This window comes from Carcharodon carcharias, chromosome 2 (genome assembly GCF_017639515.1).
Source record: "Carcharodon carcharias isolate sCarCar2 chromosome 2, sCarCar2.pri, whole genome shotgun sequence".
Classification (NCBI taxonomy): Eukaryota; Metazoa; Chordata; class Chondrichthyes; order Lamniformes; family Lamnidae; genus Carcharodon; species Carcharodon carcharias.
The window spans coordinates 103806343-103825113 of record NC_054468.1 but is presented as its reverse complement, the minus strand read 5'-3'; the positions used below and the strand labels follow the sequence as shown (position 1 = coordinate 103825113).

At 44.9% G+C, this 18771-nt stretch overlaps 1 protein-coding gene across 6 annotated transcripts in view; it reads right to left on the bottom strand.

Moving 5' to 3' along the window:
- Window positions 1–18771, bottom strand: part of slco2a1 (solute carrier organic anion transporter family, member 2A1) — a 344648-nt gene that overhangs the window by 21537 nt on the left and 304340 nt on the right. For all 6 annotated transcript variants that reach the window (XM_041216217.1, XM_041216234.1, XM_041216224.1 and 3 more), the window contains 2 exons: window positions 16593–16657; window positions 7536–7659 (listed from right to left, as the gene is read on the bottom strand). In XM_041216217.1, coding sequence (XP_041072151.1) covers window positions 7536–7659; window positions 16593–16657 — 189 coding nt within the window. The remainder of the gene's footprint in view (window positions 1–7535; window positions 7660–16592; window positions 16658–18771) is intronic.

Sequence of the window (18771 nt, the reverse complement as noted above, 5' to 3'; positions counted from 1 at the left end):
GAGAGAGAGATGGCAGCAAAACTGTGAGAGTGAGAGCTGAGAAAGAGTCTGAGGGGAAACTGTATGAGAGTAAGAGTGGGGAGAGGCAGAGACTGAGGGAAAACATTGTGAGGGTGAGAGTGGTGAGAGAGAGATAGAGAGAACAAGCGAGAGATTGAGGGGAAACAGAGTGAGAGTGCTTGCAGATAGAGAGAGAGACTGAGACTGAGGAGGAAACAGTGTGATAGTGATTGCGGTGAGAGATAGACTGGGGGGAAACAGTGTGATAGTGAGAGTGGAGAGAGAGAGATTGAGGGGAAACATTGTGAGAAGACAACTGATTCAATTGGTAAGACCCATGACAAAGATTCAGCAAGAGCTTGACCAGGACACACAACACTGAGGAAGAAATTGGAAATTGGTGCCTCTGCTGAAGAGGAGTAGGTTGGCGGGTAAGCGATGGTTTACTACATTAAAGTGTTTTCTGCTATTGAAATTCATTAGATGGTACCTTCCCTTGTGCATTTGATCTAAATATATGATTTGCCATGTTTTTGGTTAAATTTTTACCATTTTGGTATCTCAATCTTTCAGAGTTCATTTCCTTAAAATTTTAGATGTCATTGTCTCAGATTTCAATGATTTAGATGTTTTGAGTTCAGTGTCAAGTATTTTAATGGTGAAGATCTGAGTATGTGAAATCAGTGCATTGACTGCCATGGCAGGCCCGTGGTGTCCTCATCTAGGATGTTTCATGGAGTAGAAAGTAATCAATTCACTGTAGTGAGGAAGTGGTGACCACCAGACTATGTAGAAGCAAAACAATGGTAGTGCAGCAATCTTCTAAACCAGGGACGCCTACTAACAAGGTTTCAGCTGATGAGGACGCAGTAGGAATCAAACCCCTGGCACTGTGAGGGATTTGACCTCGGGGTAAAGAGTAGAAACGCAGCAGCCAGAGAGGGTTCATTAGTTAAGGTATGGATGTGCCAAGGTCAAATTATCACCAGATATGTGCAGAACATTCTGCAGAGTTAAGGGGAGCAGCCAGAGTCATGTTGGAAACAATGACATAGGTAGAAAAGTGTTGAGGTCCTTCAGGCAGAGTTTTAGGAGCTTAGGAAAAAGATTTTTAAAAATTGGTCTCAAAGATGATCATATCTGGATTACTCGTGTTGCTATGTACTGATGAGTATGGAAACAGAAAGATAGTGCAGGAAAATGTGGGGCAAGAGAAGTGATGCAGGAAGGAGGGTTTTTGGATTCTTGTGGCTTTTTGATCAGTTCTGGGAACAAGCACACCTGAACAAAGGGTTTCACTTGAACAAAGCTGGAACCAATGTTCTCATTAAGAGATTAACTCGTAATGCGGGGGAGCCTTTAAACTTGTCCAGGGGAAAGAAACCATAAAATTACTGAAAGGAACAGAAATTAGATCAAAGGGAAGAGAAATATGAGCAAGTAAAATTAAAAATATCCCAACAATTACTGGAAGTAGATTGATGAAAATAGAAAAAGTGATGAAGGAGGTATCAAATTGTGTATACATCAATGTCTGTAAGGTTGGTGAGCTGCAGGCACAAAATGCTCCAAGGGATTATGACGTGTGACATTAACAGAGTCATGCCTCAAATAAGGACAGGAACGGGTTCTTAATATTTCTGTTTGCCAATTATTCAGGAATGATAGAACAGGGAAAAGTGGAAGAGGTTTGGCATTATTGATCAAGGGTCATATTACCGTTATAAGTAGAAAGGTGAAAGAAAGGAAAGAAATTGAATGGCTTGAGGAAATGGCTCTGATCAAAATCATAAATGACATCCCACCTGCTTGGTGTCAAATTTTGCTTCATAATTACTCCCGTGAAGCACCTATGACATTTTGTTACATTAAAGGAGCTACACGAAGCAAGTTGTTGCCATTTTCAAGATCATCAGATTTTTTGAGTAAATATAGAAATACCATTCCCTCTGATGTGTGTCAATAACCAGAGGACATTGATTTAAAATCATTGGCAAGAGATCTGAGGAGAGATAAAGAGAATTTTTTCCAGAGTTTTTGGGATTTGGAACACTTTATCTCACAGGTGGTGGAAACTGATTCATTAATAATTTTAAAAGGGACTGGGACAGATACTTGAAAATGAGGAATTTAAAGGAGTCTGGACAAAAAGTGGGAACGTGTGACTAAGCATGACTGCTCTTTCAAAGAGATAGCATAGGCACAATGTGCTGAATGGCCTCTTTCTGTATTGTGAGTTGGTTCCATGGTCTATTTTTATTTCTATTCTCTATGGTCAATGTGACTAACACTTTTTAGAATGGATGTAGCACTTCATACATCAGGATGTTTCTGATTCAACAAGGGTAAAAGCATTTTTTAATCTATCTTTGGGAACTGAAATGACGCAATTAACTTATTCAATTAGGAGAATAATTTGGAAATAACAATTACAACTTTGAAGGTTTAATCTAACAACAGAAAAAGGACCCTAATTTCGACAGGTACCTGCAAATCTGTTTCCTCAATTCTTGTGGGTACAACAGGCACTTCAGACGCATCTTTACTCGGTTGAATTGTCTCAACAGGAAACGCTGACCCAGTCGTGAACACCGCTGGAATCATTTCCTAGTGATTTGTTTCTCTCTTCCTTACATGATCCACATGTCTCCATATGACTTGGCCTTCCACCTCCACATGGTAAGATAGAGGTCCAGTCACTGCACTTATTTGGCCTGGAAACCACTTTGGTCCTTCTCCAAAGGTCTTCACATCCACTGCCTCTCCTATGGTAAACTTCCTGTCATGACTATGCCAGTCGTGCCTAGTTTTCTGACTTCCCTGACTCCTTTCCATCTTCCTCCTCTAAATTCAGCATTATTAAACTCAATCTCGCCCTGAGACGGCATTTTAACAATAACTCCACAGGTGGGACACCTGTTGTTGTGTGAGGGGTTGTCCCGTAAATGAAAAGAACGCATGCTAGCTTGGTTGCTATGGAATCTCCAGTTAACATTTTCATGCCTGACTTGAATGTTTGAAACACTCTTTCAGCCAGTTCATTTGAGGAAGGGTGATATGGTGAAGTTTTTACATGGGTGATACTGTTGAGGCTGATAAACCGTTGAAACTCATAAATGCTGTGCCAGTATCTGATATGACCACTTCTGGTAGTCCGTGAATGGCAAAAATTTGACATAGCTTCTCGATTGTAGCAGAAGACATTGGTGACTTCACCTCATAAATGTCCATCCATTTTGATTGGGCATCAACAATGAGCAGAAACATTGTTCCCATGAAAGGTCCCACATGGTCAATATGTAACCACACCCACAGTCTTCCTGGCCACTCCCAAGGGTGTAACGAAGCTGTTGAAGGTAACCTTTGCAATTGCTGACGCTGTACATAATTCTTCACTAAGCCCTCTATTTCGCCATCCATCCCAGGCCACCATCGATAGCTGCGTGCTGTTGTCTTCATTTGGGGAATTGTTGGATATGCACTACGTAGTTCAATTAACTGTGGCTTTTTTCCTTTTGAAGGAACTCGTGCACCCCACAATAAGCTATGATCCTGACTGGTTATTTCATGTCTTCTGTTAAAGTACGGTTTTATTCATCAGATACATGCTCTTGTGACCAACCATGAAGCACTTGCTCTCATACTTGAGATGAGACTGGGTCTCGACTTGTCCAGCGTCTAATCTGTCTAGCACATACTGGCGATGAATCTAAGAAATTTAACAATAAGACTAATTCTTGTGGAACTGGGACATGTTCATCTTTTTCTTGTAAAAACAAACAACTAAGTGCATCGGCATTTGCAATTTGATTTCCAAACCTATGGATGAAAGTGTACTCATATGCTGCCAGGGTCAATGCCCATTGTTGAATTCTTGCTGAGGCTATGGGTGGTACAGCCTTATCCTTACTAAACAACCCTAAGCAATGGCTTGTGGTCTGAAACTAGTAATACGAAGGCCGTGTACATACTGGTGAAATGTTTTGACAACAAAGGTGATTGACAGGACTTTTCTTTCTATCTGTGAGTATTCCTTTTCCGCTGTGGTGAGCGTTCTTGATATATATCCTATAGACTGTTCTGTACCATCGTCCATTCGATGGGAGAGCAATGCTCTCACTCCATTGGGAGGTGCGTCACATGGCAGCACCGATTCTTTCCTCTGGTCATAATGCATTAATAGGTTGCACTAGTGCAACAATTGTTTCACCTTTATGGAAGCTCCTTTCTGTGATGCCTGCCAAGGCCAATGCTGTTTCTTCTTGAGTACATGATGCAGGGGGGCCAGTTCTGTAGACAAATTGGGTAAGAACCACTCATAATAATTGATTATTCCCAAGAATGATTTGAGCTCTGAGGCGTTCTTTGGCTCTCACTTTTTCCTCAAACTGGTGGAGGCCCTGTGAATCTACCTGGTGACCCAGATAGGTTACCTCCCTCGCCTGAAATATCCACTTTCCTTTTTTTAAGTGTACTCCGACCTGCAAAAGACATTTTAAGGCTTCTTCTAAGTTCGCCAAATGTTCCTTTCCAGTGAGTCCTGTCACCAGAACATCATCTAAATAAAATACAAAGTCAGGCAGTCCCTGCAGTAAACTTTCCATTGTTCTCTAGGATATGGTGCAAGCTAAGGTGATGCCGAAATGCAAATGACTATATTCGTGTAACCCTTTTGTGTGTATTAATTGTGACAAATTCCTGGGAGGCCTTCTCTAACCCTAATTACTGATAAGCATGACTCGTATCCAGCTTCGTGAAGGCGGTTCTACCTGCCAGCTTGGCATACAGGTCTTCCATTTTTGGTTTGGGGTGTCTGTCCAGCTTAGCCACTTTATTAACTGTCAATTTGTAGTCTCCACAAATTCAAACTCTCTGGTCGGGTTTAAGGATGGGGACTATTAGGGCTGCCCATTCTGAGAAATGCACAGATTGTATAACTCCCAGTTTCTCTAACCTGACCAGTTCGGTGTCAACCTTTTCCTGCAGTGCATAGGGTACTGGTCTTCATGAATCCACATGAATTTTTGCTTGCAGCCCCTGGATCTTCCCAAGTTCATCCTTGAAGACTGAGCAGTGTTTTTGTAGAAGTTCTGGTAACCCACTTGCTCTCAACTGGAAAATTTCAGCCCATTCTGACTTAATCTCCTTTAGCCAGTTTCATCCAAGGAGGCTCGGCCCCTCGCCTGCTACACAAGGGTAGTTTTACCAACCGGCTTCCATAATAGACAGTAACTCTGCTTATGCAGAGTTATGTCGAAGGGTCATGAGGACTCGAAACGTCAACTCTTTTCTTCTCCGCCGATGCTGCCAGACCTGCTGAGTTTTTCCAGGTAATTCTGTTTTTGTTTTGGATTTCCAGCATCCGCAGTTTTTTTGTTTTTAACTCTGCTTATGCCTTTGACTTGAATGTCTTCACCTGTGTAAGTTTTCAATTTGGCATCAGTACTGAAGGGTCATAAGGACTCTTCAGAAATGTTAACTCTGTTTCTCTCTCCACAGATGCTGCCAGACCTGCTGAGTTTTTCCAGCATTTTCTGTTTTTGTTTCAGATTTCCAGTATCAACAGTATTTTGTTTTTAATTTATTCTCCAGAACTTGGCACACTCCTAGCCAAGTTGTTCCAGTTACCAATTACACCACCCCCATCAGTGTACTCGATCATCAGTAAAATGATGGAAGGGGTCATCAACAATGCTATCTAGTGGCACTTGCTTAGCAATAAACTGCTCACTGTTGCTCAGTTTGGGTTCCATCAGGGTCACTCAGCTCCTGGCCTCATTACAGCCTTGGTTCAAACATGGGCAAAAGAGCTAAACTCCAGAGGTGAGGTGAGAGTGACTGCCCTTGACATCAAGGCAGCATTTGACCGAGCATGGCATCAAGGAGCCCTAGCAAAACTGGAGTCAATAGGAATCGGGGGGGAAACTCTCTGCTGGTTGGAGTCATACTTAGCACAAAGGAAGATGGTTGTAGCTGTTGGATGTCAAGCACCTCAGTCCCAGGACATCAATGCAGGAGTTCCATAGGGTAGTGCCTGAGGCCCAACCATCTTCAGCTGCTTCATCAATGACCTTCCTTCCATCATATGTTCAGAAGTGAGGATGTTCACTGATGATTGCACAATGTTCAGCACCATTTGTGACTCCTCAGATACTGAAGCAGTCTATGCCCAAATGCAGCAAGACCTGGACAATATCCAGGCTTGGGCTGACAAGTGGCAAGTAATGTTCATGCCACACAAATGCCAGGCAATGACCATCTCCAACTAGAGAGAATCTAATCATTGCTTCTTGACATTCAACGGCATTACCATTGCTGAATCCCCCACTATCAACATCCTGGGGGTGACAATTGACCAGGAACTGAACTGGACTAGCCATATAAATCATGTGGCTACAAGAGCAGGTCAGAGGCTAGGAATCCGGTGGCGAGTAACTCACCTCCTGACTCCCCAAAGCCTGTCCACCATCTACAAGGCACAAGTCAGGAGTGTGATGTAATATTCTCCACTTGCCTGGATGAGTGCAGCTCCAACAACACTCAAGAAGCTTGACACCATCCGGGACAAAGTAGCCCGCTTGATTGGCACCATATCCACAAACATTAACGCCCTCCACCAACGATGCACAGTAGCAGCAGCGTGTACCATCTACAAGATGCACTGCAGGAACTCACCAAGCCTCCTTAGACAACACCTTCCAAACCCAGGACCACTACCATCTCGAAGGACAAGGGCAGCAGACACAAGGGAACACCACCACCAAGTTCCCCTCCAAGCCACTCACCATCCTGACTTGGAAATATATCGCCGTTCCTTCACTGTTGCTGGGTCAAAATCCTGGAACTCCCTCCCTAACAGCACTGTGGGTGCACCTACACCATATGGACTGCAGCGGTTAAAGAAGGCAGCTCAGCACCAGTTTCTCAAGGGAAATTAGGGATGGGTAATAAATGCTGGCCTAGCCAGCGATGCCCACATCCCATGAATGAATTTTATATATGATTTTCAAAATTATAGTGGAAATTATTCAATAGAATAATACCAGCGATTAGAAATTCTATTTATAAATAAGGATTTGAGGTATTAGGACTATATTCATTGGAAAAGGTAAAAATAAATCTATCAAAATTTCAAAATAATGAAAAGATTGATGGAGTTTCTTTGTTTATCCTGACCTCAGATTCATTGACACTGTGATCATCTGGACCAGATTGGAAAGTAGGTTGATAAATTTTATGTCCTGAATACTTAAAACTTGAATAATTAGGGGACTGATTGATGCCTTGATATGGATTGTGCATGTTTAACACTGCACCTCTACTTCAATGTATGGAAAATGAAAAATTATTTGGATAACCGTGATTGTGTAGTTTTGACTACATTAAATTATACTTGGAAAAATTAATATGGTATTAAACAATATACTATTCATGCTGTAACTTTTGACTGGATTTGAAGTTTAAACTTCCAAATTGTTTGAAAAGAAACATTGAGACAATTGGCTATTGTTCCAATTTAAAAAAGGCAAACATACCTTTTTCGCAGTAGATTGTTATCATAGTAACTACATGCTCCTCTGTTTCCAGTGCATGCCTTATTCCACCTGATACAAGTTGAATCGATAACAGCACCAAACAAAGCGGGAGCTGGTAACCAAGCTGCATAAGGAGAAGAAAAGCAGTTTAGAAAAATCATACAGCTCACACCTACACTGCCATACTTTTATATACACATGTTCAAGCCTATTTTCATAGTGGATCAAGAAAAAAGGTTAGCCAATGATGTCAAACCCAGGTTCATAATTTTATTTCAAATCTGGTTCAAGCTGCTAGAGGTGAATGGGGAATTTTCTAATCTACTAACACGTTTGCTTCTGTGCCAACATTTATTTCTATTTTTAGTCACCTTAGAGTACAGAACTTGAGTCTTGCTGAAAAAAGTGACATGCTGTAAAAGCCTTTCATCTTGCACTCATCAGGACAGTTGCAAGAATACCAAATTTCAAAGGGAACAACAATTCATACTGCATGAGTAAAGGGGTGCTGATTTGTAGGCAAGTCACCTCTGATTGGTTGAGTCACTGCCACGGTGAATGCACCAGGAAGCTATTTGTTTATTCACGCTTTTGTTTATTCAATGAAGGTGCAATGTCTGGACACATACCTTTTGCCTGCAGAGGACAGGTCCCTGCATATGAATATATGTAACTTTTAGCAAGCAGAAGTGTGCTACGTTGTGATCCTGACTGATAAGCTTAAATTGGTTCTTAGTGTAAGTCTTATCACACTCTGGATTTTTCAGCAAGTGCTGCCCAATTGTGGAATCACATCTAACATTAGACATTATGGGTTGAATTTTGCCCTTAACGGGCAGACGGACCCGACCGACTCGGCAGGGGGCAGGCAGCTGATCGCCGCTGCCAAAACAGGCCGCGCCACCGTTTTGCACGGGCGGGACAATTAAGGCCTGCCCAGCAGGTTTGCAACTCCTGTATACAACGGGAAAATTGAATCGGCGGCAGGCGTCTTCAGACCGCCGGTTCCAATGGGGAACCGGCAGTCTGTATAAAGAGTGGCCAGGCAGCCTCCTTGAGGCAGTGCACCATGGCCACTCATAGAGAAGGACTTGCTGGTTTGAGGGCAGAGGAGGAAGAGGAGGGGGGCAGGCTGCAGGATAGGCCAGCAGGGGGGCCACTGAGCCCCTCGATTCTCAGATGCCTGCCTTGCTGTCCTCCTTCAAGAGGTGTCCAACCATCGGGATATTTTGCATCCAGAGGATGGGAGGAGGAGGGCCCCCCTTGTAATCAGGCAGGCGTGGCAGGAGGTGGCAGTGGCTGTAAGCTCCCATGATGATGTGCGGTGCACAGGAACGTGGTGCCGCAAGCGCTTCAATGATTTGCTGCGCTCTAGAAGGGTGAGTACCATATCAGCCTTGGCCATTTGACCCAGCAGGCAGCCTTAGCCTTTGAGCCACCCCCCCCCATGTCTTAGTGTCGTTATTGCATTGGGCATTTGGCACATGCTGGGTGAGCAAACAGATAGTGACCATGCTTACATCAGCCTTAATGGTTGAGGAGAAGATGAGTTCTCCCCGCAGCATATGTTGGTGTTTGTCACATTTGAGTAGTCTGGGGGCAACCTGCAGGAGAGGCAGCTAGACACATACTCAGAACTCCAACACATGTCTTATTGATGGTGATGAGATGGTGGAAGGGGAGGCTCAAGGTGTCGTGGCCAAGAGCCATTTGCTGGGCTCAGCGCTGCACCTAGTTGCGCCTCCTTGCCATGAGCAATAAGACCCATGTGTTATTCAAAGTGATGGACGCCGAATGTGTCCAAGGTGTCCGTTGGAGAAGGGGGTTGGGACCAGCTGTACCATCTTCTGGGGACTGATCACCAGTTGTGTGGACAGGAGCCGCTGGAGCCTCAGATGGGCCACAGTGGTTGGGGTGCAGTATGCACAGTACATGGGGGATCAGCCCCAATAAATGCTCTTCTCTGCTCTGCAGGCAAAAACAGACCGCAATCTGATGGAGCACCAGCGGACTGGTGGTGGGCAGCTGTGCTGCAGCACCTCACCACCTATGAGGAGCAGGCCATGGAGCTGGGGAGGAGGCAGGCGGCCAGGGCGGCAGGTGTCGGTGAGGCTGGGGTGCAGCGGGCAAGTATTTGAGACCCACAGTCCCATCCACTCTGTCTGCCCGCCATCCAAACCACTGATGGTTGCTGCAATCGTTAATGCTGCAACACTGCTCATTCACAGACTGATACAGTCAAACGTGGGGGTCTTACACAAAGGTCTCTTGGCCCCTTGAGGATATGCGTCTCCAGCACCTTCCAAAGTCACCTTATCCCATTTGTGACCACTATCCCCATGGCCTAACATGCCATGGCATCGCTGCTGTAAATCCAAAGACGTCTTGCATCTTCGGAGGGTTTGTACCTCCACCACCCTTTCAGCCAATGTGTCCCACATTATGGTGTCCCAAAAGGTGCTCTGCACCTCACCTGTCAACCTCATGGCACTCAACTTAAATAAATGCCACCACGTTAGTCATCCCTGCGCCACGGGGAAATGTTGCCTTCTGTCCACCCGTTCTATGCCCCTCATAATGGCAGGAAGCTCAATAATGTGACCCGTCAATCTCCTGTGCTCCACGGCAAATGTCGCAAGTGTTTGCAATGTTTCCTCATCACTGCAACTCTCTTGGCCAACATGCATCCTGGTCAGGAACCTCTGCACTCTCCCCACTCCAATGCCATCCAACCCATGAAGCACAGGTCACAACTGAATGCAGAAATGTAGATGTGGCCTCGACAGCGTTTTCTGCACTTGCAACATGACCTCCCTGTTCCTACATTCTATTCCTCGGCTAATGAAGGCACGTCTGGCTTCGACCTTGTTAAACGCCTTATGTTCCTGTGCTGCTATCTTAATGGGTCTGCCCAGCAAGGTCCCTGTAATCGTCGTGACTTCCCACAGCCCTACCATTATTCATGTATTCCTGTACCTTGCTTGTCTTGCCCATGTGCTTAACTGAACACTTATCCACATAACATTCCATGTGGCATTCCTTAGGCCATCTGACCAGCCTGTTTGTATGTGCATGTAATGTTTGGGCTTCCTCTTGACTATTTACCACCCCACCAATGTTCATCTCCTTAGATTCTTGAAGGGTGAGCGACTTATGAGGCTGGGGTGGGGGGGGAAAGGGATGAAAGGTGTTACTGACTGAACGCTAACTGATGCACTGTCCTTGTTGTTAATTTCAGCATCACCACTGCATGGCCACCCCCAAAAAGTCCAGAGCCTCCCCCTCCACACCTGAGGGCCAAGACTTGTAACTTGTGGCACATAATTTCAGCCAGCCAGGCACCAGCGCAGCGACAAACACTTCGGTGGGGAATATAACGTCGTCTAGTGTCCAGAGGCACAGTGGAGAGGGCACTTCACAATCGCTAAAGGAGATGGCATGGACAGAGAGTGCCGATGGTGCCAGCAGCTGGAGGACTGCAGGGGACCAGGCATATGCTGAGTCAGGGTGTGATGATGTGCCTCTGGAGATGTCACCAATGCAGCAGCTGCAGGACAAGTGGCAGGGTGCGCGGGAGCATCTGGCAGGTTTGCATGAGGGTGTGCTTCACTTGGTCTCTGTGGTGGAGGAATCCAGGCAGAGTGTCAGTGAAGGCATGAACCTCAGGACAGAGCTTCAGGCTTGTTCCACTGAGAGATTGGCGACTCTCATGGAGAGGGGCTTCGATCAGATTGAGTCTCTTCTGATTGGGTTACGCTCTGACCTGCAAGTCCTCATAGCAGTAATGGCCGCAAGGTGGTCATTCACAATATGGGAAATGTTCTGGGCACCGGTGAGCAGGGAGGTCCAATGTGACCTCACGTCGGTGCAGCAGCTGCCTGTCGTCGCTGCGAGCTCCTCTCAGGGCACTCTGGATGAGGGCAGCAGCTCCTCTGCCCCTCAGCCAGTGACCGTTGCATCCGTTGAGGCTGTGACAACTGGGGAGGTGCCAGTTCTGGAACTGGCCACTCCCTCCCAGGTGGGGCCATCACAGGCTCCATGGGCCAGAGGACGTCTGCCAAAGTCATCGAGGCCAACAGGATAGCAGTGTCAGCAGGCTGCCTCACAAGCCACTCTGAGTGATGGGGCGGCACCTAGATGTAGCACCCGCAAACGTAAGCATAAGACACCTTAGGCACTCCACGGGTTTGTCACTGGTGATTTTGTGTTGGCCCTAGATTAGGGAAAAATAGTTATGTATGTCAGAGCGAGGTTTGTGTTTTATGTTGGACTGAATAAAGTCCACTTTTCTGACCACGGCTGAGGGCGTTTCATTTGTGCTGCATTTGTATGTTTCACAGACATTTCATGAGTGTTTGAGTGGACATTGATGTTTCTGTACTAAGCCCTTAGTTGCAGCTGATGAGGTGGAAGATGTAGCACCTAAGTGCCATGTGTCCTGCTGATCGATGTGTGGAGCTAGCTGAAGATTCATTGGATTAAATTGCCCCGGGTGTCCCTGCCTCCTTGGTGTAGCAGAGGGTCGGCGTGCTGCCCCGCTTCATCGCCCTGTGCTTCCTCATCCTCTGAGGTACTGCTGGATACATCATGTGCAGCCTCATCCACAGCATCAAGGTCTTCATCATCAACTGTGTCCCCTCTTTCCAGCACAAGATTGTGGAGAGCGCAGCATACTACCACTATCACAGAGACGCAATCTGGGGGGTACTGGACCCTGAGTGGTCCAGGCATTGGAAGCGCATCTTGAGAAGACCAATGGCTCTCTCCACCACAGCCCTTGTGGAGCTCCTATTGTACCGCTCCTCAGCCTCTGTTCTTGGATGGCAGAGAGGCGTCATGAGCCACCTTCTGGGATAGCCCTTATCACCCAGCAGCCATCCATCCAGCCGGGCTGGAGCACTGAAGAGCCCCGGCACCTGGGAGTGTATGAGGATGTAGGCATCATGGGAGCTGCCTGGGTACCTTGCACAGACTTGTAGAATCAGCATCCTGTGATCACACACTATCTGCACGTTCATGGAGTGAAAGCCCTTCCTGTTGATGAAGGCACTGGGCTCACCTGCTGGCGCCTTGATGGCCACATGTGTACAGTCTATAGCACCCTGGACATGGGGGATGCCAGCAATGGCTGCAAAGCCTCTGGCTTACTTTGTCTGGTTGGCCTGGTCACAGCGGAAGTGGATGAAGGTCAATGCCCGTCTGAACAGAGCGTCTGTAACCTGCTTGACACAAGTGTGGACAGCTGATTGGGAGACACCACAAAGATCACCCACTGAGCCCTGGAAGGAGCCAGAGGCATAGAAGTTGAGGGCAACTGTGACCTTGAGAGCCGCTGGAATGGGGTGTCCACCCACACAGTTAGGGGAGATCTCAGGGCCAATCATCTGACAGATATTGTTGACTGTTTCCCTTGACAGATGGAGTCTCCTTCAGCACTGCACCTCAGTCATATTGAGGTAGCTGCTTCCTTGCCTGTATACCCTGGCAGCAGGATAGTGGCGTCTTCTGCGGCCCCTTCCATCTTGGACAAGTCCTTGGCCCTGCGCCCCTTGTGCTTGTGCCTGGCCTCCCAAAGGTGGCTCCCCTGGAGGCTGATAGCGCACTCCTGGCCTCCTCCCTATTTTATCCCTCCCTTCTTCCTCAGAGGAGCTGCCTCCAGTGGAGATGTCAGAACCCATACCCAGGCTAAATGGAGGCCTCCGGAAAGCTGCAGGCCCAACAAAGATTACTGTGCAGACTGCTGAGCTGAAGCTTCAAAGCAAAGAGAAAGCTGTTGAAAATCGACCTGAACTGCTAACAATCAGACAGGCAAGTTTAAAACACTTTCTGCATTAAATACTTCAGAAAAAAACATGAACAACCGCTCTGAGCCCATATATCCCGCCCGTGGATGAGGTTTGTTAAAAAATCTGTTACCCGCCTGTGTGTTGGGCCCGTGCGCCGAGCCGAAGTTCGCACGGGCCCCTCAAAATCGGCTTCAATTGCCGAGTTAAGGGCCCTAACAAGGCCTTTAATTAATGACGGGCGCACATCACGTTGCATAGCATGCCTGCCCACCTCAAAATCGCGATGCTGCGCGCTGATGTTGGGATGCAACATTTTAAGTGCTGATGTGCAGGCTTCGCGTCAGCCAGAAAATTCTGCCCCATGTCTACGTTTTGGATGCACAGGCTAGTTGGGTATGGTCTGTACTCTGCCTATTGCAAACAGCTGAAGGGACGTGCTGTTTAAATGATCTACCAGTCATTGGGACGTATGGCTTATGTACCTGGCATTGCACCGGCTCTGAAATTCATTTGGCATATTACTCATTTGTGTGATAGGCAGAATAATTTTTTGTCTTGATGGCAGCATCCTATTAGTAGAAATCACACTTGTTTTGCCACTGCATAGTAGTTTAAATTTTTTAGATACTTTACTCTTCCAAGGTATTGGAGAAAGACTGGGCACTTTTCAGGTCAAGTGATAGCCATAGGCCCATTAGTGAGTATGTGTGACACACAGCGAACAACAATCTGATCAGGGTAGCTATTATTGCACAAGGTAGTTTTGATGTACACAGCCCATATATTTGGGCTACCGAAGACACACAAAAGTGATGTTTCTTTATGCCCTATCTTATCTATGAATGGTTCTGCACAACCTGAATTTACCAAATGGTTGAGTGAGATGCTACAGCCAGTTCTAAGTTAGTATTTCACATACATGAAGGATTTCTTCACTTAATGTGAAGATTATACTTGACCCAGTAATGCCGTGTCTATGTATTCGTTCAACATTGCCAGCCTATTCACACTTGTGCCACACGAGGTAAACATAGACATTTGCACCACCTCACTATATCATGGCAATCTCAACGTTCTGAATCTGCATTCACTGAACTTATTAATTTATAACCTGCACAGTTGAATTCAACTTTAATGATGCTATGTATGCCCAAATAGATGGCATTGTCATGAGTTCCCCTCTTGGTCTAGCATTTGCTACATTTTTGTTGGTTTCTATGAGAAACATGTTTTGGACAGAATAACCCCAAACCTCCTACCCCTTGCATACTTCCAATATGTAGATGACATGTTTGCTAAATTTGTATCTGCAGCTGTGTGTAAGAACTTACTTACACACCTTAATGCACTCCATCCTGCGCTCACATTCACCTTTGAAATGGAACAAGCTCCCTTTCCTCGACATGCTAGTTGAAAAATTGGCTAATTAGTTCTCTATTGCTGTCTACTGCTAGCTTACCTTCACTGGCCAATATCCACATTAGTATTCCTAGAGCTCCATGCTCTATAAGATTGGCCTTATTGGCAATCTTGCAAATTGAGCCTGAGCCATGCAAGCTTGATACCAAAATAGGGCACATCATAGCCATTCTGTGGGGTAATGGTTACCCCAATTAGATCATTGCTTGCCGTGTATCACACATACTCATGAATGGGCCCAAGGTTGCTACTCTTGGACCTGAAAATTGCCCAAACTATCTCAGGTTATCTTGGAAGGGTAAAGTGTCTCAAAAATTTGAGCAAAAGGTGAAGCTAGCCATTTCACGCTGTTACTATACAGTAGCAGCACGAGTGACATGTAGGCCTTCTTTGCGAGAACTCTTGAGTACAGGACAAGCATATCTTACTGCAGCTATACAAGGCCTTGGTGAGAACACACCTGGAGTATTGCGTGCAGTTTTGGTCTCCTATCTAAGAAAGTGCATACTTGCCATAGAAGGAGTGCAGCAAAGGTTCACCAGATTGATTCCTGGGATGGCAGGATTGTTGCATGAGGAGAGATTTGGTCAACTAGACCTGTATTCACTGGAGTTTAAAAGAATAAGAGGGGGTCTCACTGAAATGTATAAAATTCTGACAGGGCTGGACAGACTGGTTGCAGAGATGATGTTTCCTCTTGATGGGGTTGTCTAGGACAAGGGGTCTCAGTCTCAGGATACGGGGTAGGCCATTTAGGACTGAGATGAAGAGAAACTTCTTCACTCAGAGGGTGGTGAACCTATGAAATTTTCTACCACAGAAGGCTGTGGAGGCCAAGTGACTGAATATATTTAAGAAGAAAATAGATAGATTTCTAGACTCTAAAGGTGTCGAGGGGTATTGGGAGAGTGTAGGCGTATGGCATTGAGAAAGAGGATCAGCCATGATCATATTGAATGGTGGAGCAGGCTCAAAGGGCCAAATGACCTACTCCTGCTCCTAAATTCTATGTTTCCCCCAACAGGATGCTGCTGTCAAGCCAAAAATACATGAGTAATGTGGTATATGAATTTCACTGCCAGCGCGATGCCAGGTATGTAGGCCATAAGTCCCGACGACTGGCAGATTGTGTCAAACAGCAAGTCCGTTTGGCTGTTTGCAATAGACAGAGTACTGACCACACTCAATCAACCTGTGCCCACAAACTCAGAACATAATGTCTATCGTTAGATCTGATTCTCTGATTAGGCAGCACTTGCTGAATAATCCTGAGTGTGCTAAAAATTACACTAACAACCAATTTCAGATTATCAGTCAGGCTCATAATGTAGCTTACTTGTGCTTGCTAGAAGCTACATATATTCATATGCTGGGACCTATCCTCTATTGGCAAAAGGTATATGTCTAGACATTGCACTCTTTTGAATAAACAAAAGCACGGGGAACAATGGCTTCCTGGTGCATTCACCATGGCGACATCTCAACCAATCGGAACCGACTTACCAACCAACAAGCACCCCTTTTCTCATGCAGTATAAATTACTGTTCCCTTTGAAATTTTGCATTCCTGCATCTGTCCAGATGAGTGCAAGATGAAAAACGGAAACAGCATGTCTCTTTTTTCAGCAATTTCTATTTATTAATTTTTATAAGTCAGCAACCTTTTTGCATTTCCACCCTCACCATTGAACTATGAGAATCCAAATTGGTGAAAGTGAAGCCAAGGCTCTAAATGTTGTCTGATTACAAGTAACCATTATTTCAAACGGAGCTATGAGAAAAGTCTTCTGTTCCACCCCCAAAAGCTGGTGCATTGTTCGTTGGGTAATCTTCCTCACTGATTTGTACTCACCAAACATCCTCATTATCAAAAACTGGATCCCTATTGCAAATGATTTTTGTTCTTGTCTCACCGCTCTGTGGAAAATAGAAGAAAAACAAGAATTCAATACATCAACCTTGTTCATGTGATCACAGCATGTGACAGGGCGTTACCTGGAGGTAAAGGTCAGTCTGAGCAAATTGCCAGTGTGGTGTCCACAGCTCTCTTCACCACAGTTACATTCACAGATTTTTTTTCCCCTCTGTCTCACATCCTGTTAAGGAAATTGAAACCACCTCCCCATTAAGATTTGTCCTGTAAAGTTGCTTCTGTTTTCTCTCAGAGTTGAAAAGCTATTTCGTCATAACATGGGAGATGTGCAGATTAGCTGATCTTTTGAACCAGTTTGCACTTAAAACAGCTATTGAAAGTGCCTTTTGTAATTTCTTTCTCTTTTTCTGGTCATTACTGCTGTCTGCAACCATGGGAACCAGACGCGCTCTAGTAACCCCATCTACTCCAAATCTGAGAACCCATCTGGAATTTCCTGGAGTCTCCTAGACTTAAAAATTAAGTCCACAGACACTCCTGTGAGCAATCCTGAAGAAAAGATAGGGGGATTTTCTTACCACGATTTGCTCTACCAGACTCACAACAACAGGACCACAATGTTCCCAGAATGAAGGCACCCCTGGTATAGGCACATTCTGGATAAACCATGAAATGGATACAGTACCTTCTGGAGTATTGAGGGCTTGCTCACATTTTAGTCATTATTATAGTTTGATTATTGCAAGGATTGAAGTGTTGGGTAACCAAAAGCAGGGGTGTGAAAACAGTAAAATTGGTGGTGGGAGTTCATCTATTGAAACTTTGGGGCACATGATCCCACCAGAGTTAGCAACCTTCCAGACTTTGACACCATGGAGGGCACCACATTGCTCTCACTCAAGATCTTCATGTGAGTACTTTCCAATAAGAATCACTCAAAAGTGATCAAGGAAAAAATATAGGCACATTTTCCTGTCTTTGGTATAAGGGCACTGAAATCAATCAATCAATCAATCAAACCCAACTACTGCAGCGATTCAGAATGAAATCTGCATCTGCAGCTAACCACCAAGTAAAGTTATAGTTTGAAAACAAAGGAGAATATTTGAGAGGTAAAGATTAAACCTTAGAGTAAACGGAAGTGAAATTGGACTCTTGACTATCTTTTAGTCAGCTAAATAAATTGGTTCAATTGGCTGGATAAGAGATAACGGTTTGTATTTACAGCTAATCAGTGATTTAAAGCTGGAGCTGAAATATTGATATTTTGCTGAATTCTGCTAATGTTCCAGCACCTTCATTATTCCACATCTTCCATTCATCTAATGACATCACTCATTGGAATGGTTAATTTGGAGGTGGGGGAATACTGTTATTAAGAACAAGAAATAACTCAAAAAATAATTTGGATATTGTGAGGCACATAAAGTTCTGAATAAATTTCAGCATTGCCACATTTCCTCACCACCTCTGAATATGCTCAGCTGTTTTTAATGTAACACTGAGAACACCATATGCTACTAATTTTACTTGTTACATCAAATGGGGAGAGAAACTTCATATTGTGTGGTCACTTTAACCATGGGATTTATGCCTCATATGTGTTTTTATTGAAACCAAATACACACAAGTACACACCATTGCAAAGTTGCCATTTGTTTGCTGATGGTGTTGTTACTTTGCAGTGCTGGGCAATGGAATCGTCAACAGCTCAATTTGTCAAATGAAAACATAATAAATATTTAGTTACTAATTTTGGATCTTTACTCTTCCATCATATTCTCAGTTAGTGTCTGTTGATGGATGCTTGCAGCAAGGTTGGTGGATAGCAATCAGAAACAGATTGCTGGACAGTTTTCATTCCCTGGCCTGGAAATGCACCCCAAGTCAGCTTGAGTTAGGGTCAGTTAATTCAATGCAATGCAATGATCAACCTCAGCCTTTATAGATTTTACTGAAACTGTCACACTAGGTGTTACTTGTCCCTACTGTTCATTCATGGGATGTGAATATTTGGCAATGCCAACAATAATTGCTTTGAGAAGGTCTTGAATTGCTGCTGTCCATGTGGTGTAAGTACAGAGAACATCACAGCAGGAGTTCCTCAGGGTGGTGTCCTCATCCCATCCATCTTCAGCTGCTTCATCAATGACCTTCT